Source organism: Montipora foliosa, chromosome 10 (assembly GCF_036669935.1).
Source record: "Montipora foliosa isolate CH-2021 chromosome 10, ASM3666993v2, whole genome shotgun sequence".
Taxonomy (NCBI): Eukaryota; Metazoa; Cnidaria; class Anthozoa; order Scleractinia; family Acroporidae; genus Montipora; species Montipora foliosa.
In genome coordinates, this window is record NC_090878.1 from 36,233,878 (window position 1) to 36,238,877 (window position 5,000).

Consider the following 5,000-nt stretch of genomic DNA (forward strand, 5'->3'; position numbering starts at 1 on the left):
ATTTGAATTATCGCCGGTGATTCGTGACATATACAATGCCTCAATTGTTCAGGGCCACATTCCATCGCTACTAAAAGAATCTTTAGTCAATTCTATCCCGAAATGCATCCCACCAAAGACTGTGGAGAATGATTTACGACCAAACCAAACTAACAACCTTCCCAACTAAGCAAGGTTTTTGAAGGATTCAACTTAGCTTCACGTCCCTGTTCAAGAAAGTACTCGGAAGTCTTAACCAGAAGCAATTTGCAGTAGCAGGTCAGTCGACAACACAAGGTCTTGTTTACGTCCTGCACACCATCCTAGAATCTCTGGACAGGGGTGAATACTACGTGAGGATATTCTATACAGACTTCAGTAAAGGTTTTGACCTTGTTGACCAACAGGCTCTTAAAAAAGATCTCCGTAGGCTAGACGTTCATGAAGCACTCATTCGATGGATTGGCGCCTTTCTTGTAAACGGTACCCAAAGAGTAAAGATCGATAAATGAGTTTCATCTGCGGTTTCACCACGTGGTGGAATTTCACAAGGCACAAAACTGGCACCCCTCCTATTTGCAATTTTGGTTAATCGTTTAATAGATGATTGGAATTATCGTATGAGAAACTCAGTTAAGTTACCTACCGATCATTGCTGGCGACATTAATACCTATGCTTTCCAGCGTAGAATGACATTAAATGCCAAGAAGTGTAAGGAAATGTTTGTCGACTTTCCTAAATGAAAAATCAACTTGCCTAAGCCCTCTAGTTGTTGGCGGTACTGTTATTGAAAGTGTTACTGTCTTCAAGCTACTTGGAGTTTACATCTCAAGTGACTTGAGTTGGAATGCCCACTGCGAATATCTGTATGTCAAAGCTATTAAAAGTTTATATGGTCCAAGGGTACTCAAAAAAAGTGGCCTCGCTTTAGCCGATCTGGTCTCTGTCTATTGCAGCGTCATCAGAGCTGTACTTGAATATGGTTCGCCTGCATGGGTAGCACTACCAAAGTACCTCAGCGATCTTATATAGTCCGTCCAGAAAAAGGCTTTAAAGATCATCTACCCTGATGCCTCATATGAATTTGCCCTTGGCCTTGCGCAACTTGACTCCTTATATAGTCGCAGAGAAGAGTCATGTAGGAAATTTATAGCAAAATGCAAAAAGGACGGCGGCCTTCTTATGAACATTCTTCGGCGCCCTATAATTAACGAACACAATTATATCTTGAAATCTGGTAACCAATTTTGTCACCATGAAATATTAGGAAATATAAACTCATGTATAATTAGTATATTTAAACTTTCTTAATGTAATCACTTATGTAATTTGTTATAAATTTATTCCTATTTATGTGTATTTATTGCCGACAATCCTGTATTCAGTTTTTACTGCAATAGGTGATTATTAAACGATTGATTGATTGATTGATTGATTGATTGATTGATAGAAAACTGAGAAAACGTAGTCACGCTCACAACAAAATATCCTTCAAATACGCTTGCAAAATTCGGCATTAACTTCGTGTGAATTGCCTTGCAAACAAAACATTCTCAACAAAGGAAGAGCTCATGACCGAAAAACAGGAGAATTGAATACACTGAACACCAAGGCGCAAAGGGTTTTGAAATCCCAGAGTATTTATGGAACGAGTAATTTAAGACGGGGCCGATGGTTAATAGACCTTTCCAGCGACTCTGCAACGAACGGTTCCACACCCTTACATCTAATGCACAACGTCAACTCTGATTTAGGATCAAGGGAAATACAACCTTGCCACAACAAAACGGAAATGACGTCTTACCATAACAGCCGTAAAATTCAGCCCTTAGAGAAATCCAGCTGTTCCAGGATTTGGGATGTATTCGAACATAGACAGCGCTGAATGGTTTGGTGAAGTCATGCTGGACAATCGTGTGTCTGTCACTGTTTCCTACAAAAAGCTGATTGAGAGAAGGATGTTAAAATAGGGTTTTAGTAGTAGATGCTTAACAGGGTTGAATCTATTATTTATTTCGATGTATTTTTAAGCAGCGAAATTCACGTGTCTATAAGAGAAAATTTTTTAAATTGCGAGGATCATTTCTCAGTTTCGTCTTTAACCCGCACATCAAAGATAAACATAAACAGATAACAGTATTCAGGAGATCAATTTTGGAGTCGAAATGCGCTTTCTCCGATTTCAAATCCCGCTCTGACAACTGGCTGAACTTGTCTTTGTGGTAGCTCCCGGATAATTTTGTAGGTAGCCAGCTTATAGCCCCCACCCCCCTCCCCCCCAACCCCGGGGAAAGACTGGGTAGAGGTGTGTGGTCCGCTTCCTGAAACCCTTACACTATTTCAGACCAAAATCTGCGATTTCAGACCTGACCAAAACTTTTATACCCTATTCCAAACCTATTTTCAGACCTATTTCAGCTGTTACATGGTTGGAGTAATAATATTTGAGAAGGGCTTTTCTTGGTGGTCTTATCGCCTAATGGTGAAAAAGTAGCTTCTTCCAAAAACATACCCATTTCAAGACTTGAGTGTACAAATCATACCTCATTTCAGACCAGAATGGCTAAAAAACCATGCCCTTCGGGGCGGCACATACCGAAATAGCACGTATAAGGGGGGTGTATTGCCTCCTACTAGTTGAAGAGTTTTCAAGCTTTAGCATTTAGAAGAACCATAATCAATGCTACGGTGTTACCACTAAGTGATCGATGTTACCATCGCTAAACAAGTAATATTTTCCCCTGACCTTTGCACCACGTCCTTCTGTGTAATAACGGAAGTTCGTAGAGTCCGGGCTGTAGTACAACGTATACGTTTTCACCCAGTAGTTCGCGTTCTGTCTTCCTTGAGTTGCTATCCCCGTTACTTTGACAACCGACACGAAGTTCACTTGGAACCATTGGTTTACGTTATTGGTACGCGCTCCCCAAGAATAGATACTGTTTATCCTACCGTACCATGGCGAATAGTACGTATTGTAGTAAGTCGACGCTGTTAAAGCACCGTCTGTGATACGCTTGTCTTCTAAACCAAGAGGAAGGAAACAGCTGCCTGCAAAATAACAAGTCAAGTCATATCTCACTTATTGGTTTGCGACGCGCCAGTCGTAAGTCCTTAAAATTCAAGTGATCGCTTTTACACATGTAACTTCGAGAACTCAAAAACCCTGCAAAAGCTGGAGATACGGGACAAGAACTGTTTAAAAAATCTATAAATGAAAAATTTGCTCTAAGCAGGAGATCGTCATACAAAGAAAAGTTGCCAAGTTAAGTAATAATTTTTATTACAAGTACCTTGTGAGCATCCATAAAACTCCACCCTCATGGCAATATGTCGGTACCAACCACTTGGATGAACACGGACGAAGCGAGCTTTAATTCGTGGAAATAATCGATGTTGCACAATGCTGTTTTGATCCTTGTTTCCTGGAAACGTCTGTTGAAAAAGGGTAATAGCGTGATCGACCACTTTCATCTTCAAAATGGGTTTGTCACTGTAGCTCAACTCTTCTTTTTTTTTTTGAGGGGGGGGGGGACAAAGCGGAATAGAATAGTAACTATAGCGGCTTGGACTTGGTCTAGCCTGTTATTTAATACAGCGGGTTTCAATAACCATTTTAACTACAGAGTTTTTTTAATGTAAGTTTTTTTGAGTACAAGAAATGCTTTTCTCCCTTTCTCATGTCATCTCGACACTATTTTCGACACGAGGGTTGCCCAAGATCTGACTGACTTAAACGCAGTCTAGGCAAGCATAGGTTGAAATCTGCTGTTTTGCATTTTTGCCTTTTGACGTTTTACGTAAAGGCGGAGGTAAATCTCTCTCAGTGTTGATTTTCTGTGACAAATAACGACTGTGATCTCGACTGCGACCTACTTAACGCCACAGAAGTCTCTAGTTAGATAATTTCAATCTACGTACCTTTCGAGCGCTGTTTATTTTATATTCGGCAAAATGTGCTCCATCCACACTGGATGACAAGTAGACCTGGGTAACCCATTGACCGTAGTCTTGGCGCCCCTGCATAGCGAACTTCACCACACGCATTGCGCGGATAAGATCAACCTGCAGCCACTGGTAATGAGTGTTATGGCGTGCAATCCAGGCTCCTACTTGCGACCCTCGTCGACGAAGATGAAGTCTTCCATTCCAGGGAAGAGTGTTTTTATCCCAGACCGAGGATGCTGAAATCTGTTGGGATTTTATGCGTCCATTTTGCATGCCGAGGGGCTGGTTGCAGCGTTTTCCTGAAATTGTGCAAGTCAACACTATCATCGATTATCGTCATGAGGCTAAATATAATTTAGGCAAAGTTAATGTGGGGAATCCAGGGAGGTTTACAGGGGCATTGCAATGTGCTCTAGCTTGAGTTGCTTTTTGCGCTTGCTTTTCCCTCCCTCCCTCCCTCCCCCCCCCCACCCCCCCCCCCATACTTTGTGTTAAGTACACATTCTACACACTGTTTTTTTCTCAGTAATGTTGATGGACTTTATGGCACCTCCCCTCCAAGAAATTGCGTAGTGTTTTAATTCATAGCTAATATAGAGAGATTTAGCAACTTGCGCGTTTACGTGAAACAGCAAAAGACAAGCTGCTGCTTGTCATAAAAGCACGAAAATCCTCTAATTCGAACTTAAGAGTTTGATATCTGTAGATAATAGGCAAGAAATAAGTTAAAATCAAACAAAGTAGTTTGCTTTTTTTGGAAAATCGCAAATTTCAGCCCGAAGTTTGCCGTTTGCAGTAAACGCGATGATAAATTTCTCTTAGAGCAGTTTTCAAATGACTATCGAAAGTAATAACACGATTGAAATTGCCACGTTTAGTGATTGGTTTAAAAACCTCGCGCCAGTTTATCAACCAATGAGAAGGAAAACCAAGACCAATCGAGTCTACTTGCACGCGCGATTTTTCCCGCGCTTTGAGCATGTTACACGGCATTGCTACAAATTTGGATTGGTCCATTGCGCTGATTCCACTTGCTGTGATTGGCCGAAGTAATTACTTTGGTATTTGTTTA

At 41.1% G+C, this 5,000-nt stretch overlaps 1 protein-coding gene across 1 annotated transcript in view; it reads right to left on the minus strand.

Annotated features, from left to right (window-relative positions):
- Window positions 1–5,000, minus strand: part of LOC137972867 (uncharacterized) — a 237,670-nt gene that overhangs the window by 207,054 nt on the left and 25,616 nt on the right. The window contains exons 19-22 of the mRNA XM_068819561.1: window positions 3,902–4,227; window positions 3,274–3,415; window positions 2,727–3,031; window positions 1,785–1,923 (exon numbers count right to left, since the gene is read on the minus strand). Coding sequence (XP_068675662.1) covers window positions 1,785–1,923; window positions 2,727–3,031; window positions 3,274–3,415; window positions 3,902–4,227 — 912 coding nt within the window. The remainder of the gene's footprint in view (window positions 1–1,784; window positions 1,924–2,726; window positions 3,032–3,273; window positions 3,416–3,901; window positions 4,228–5,000) is intronic.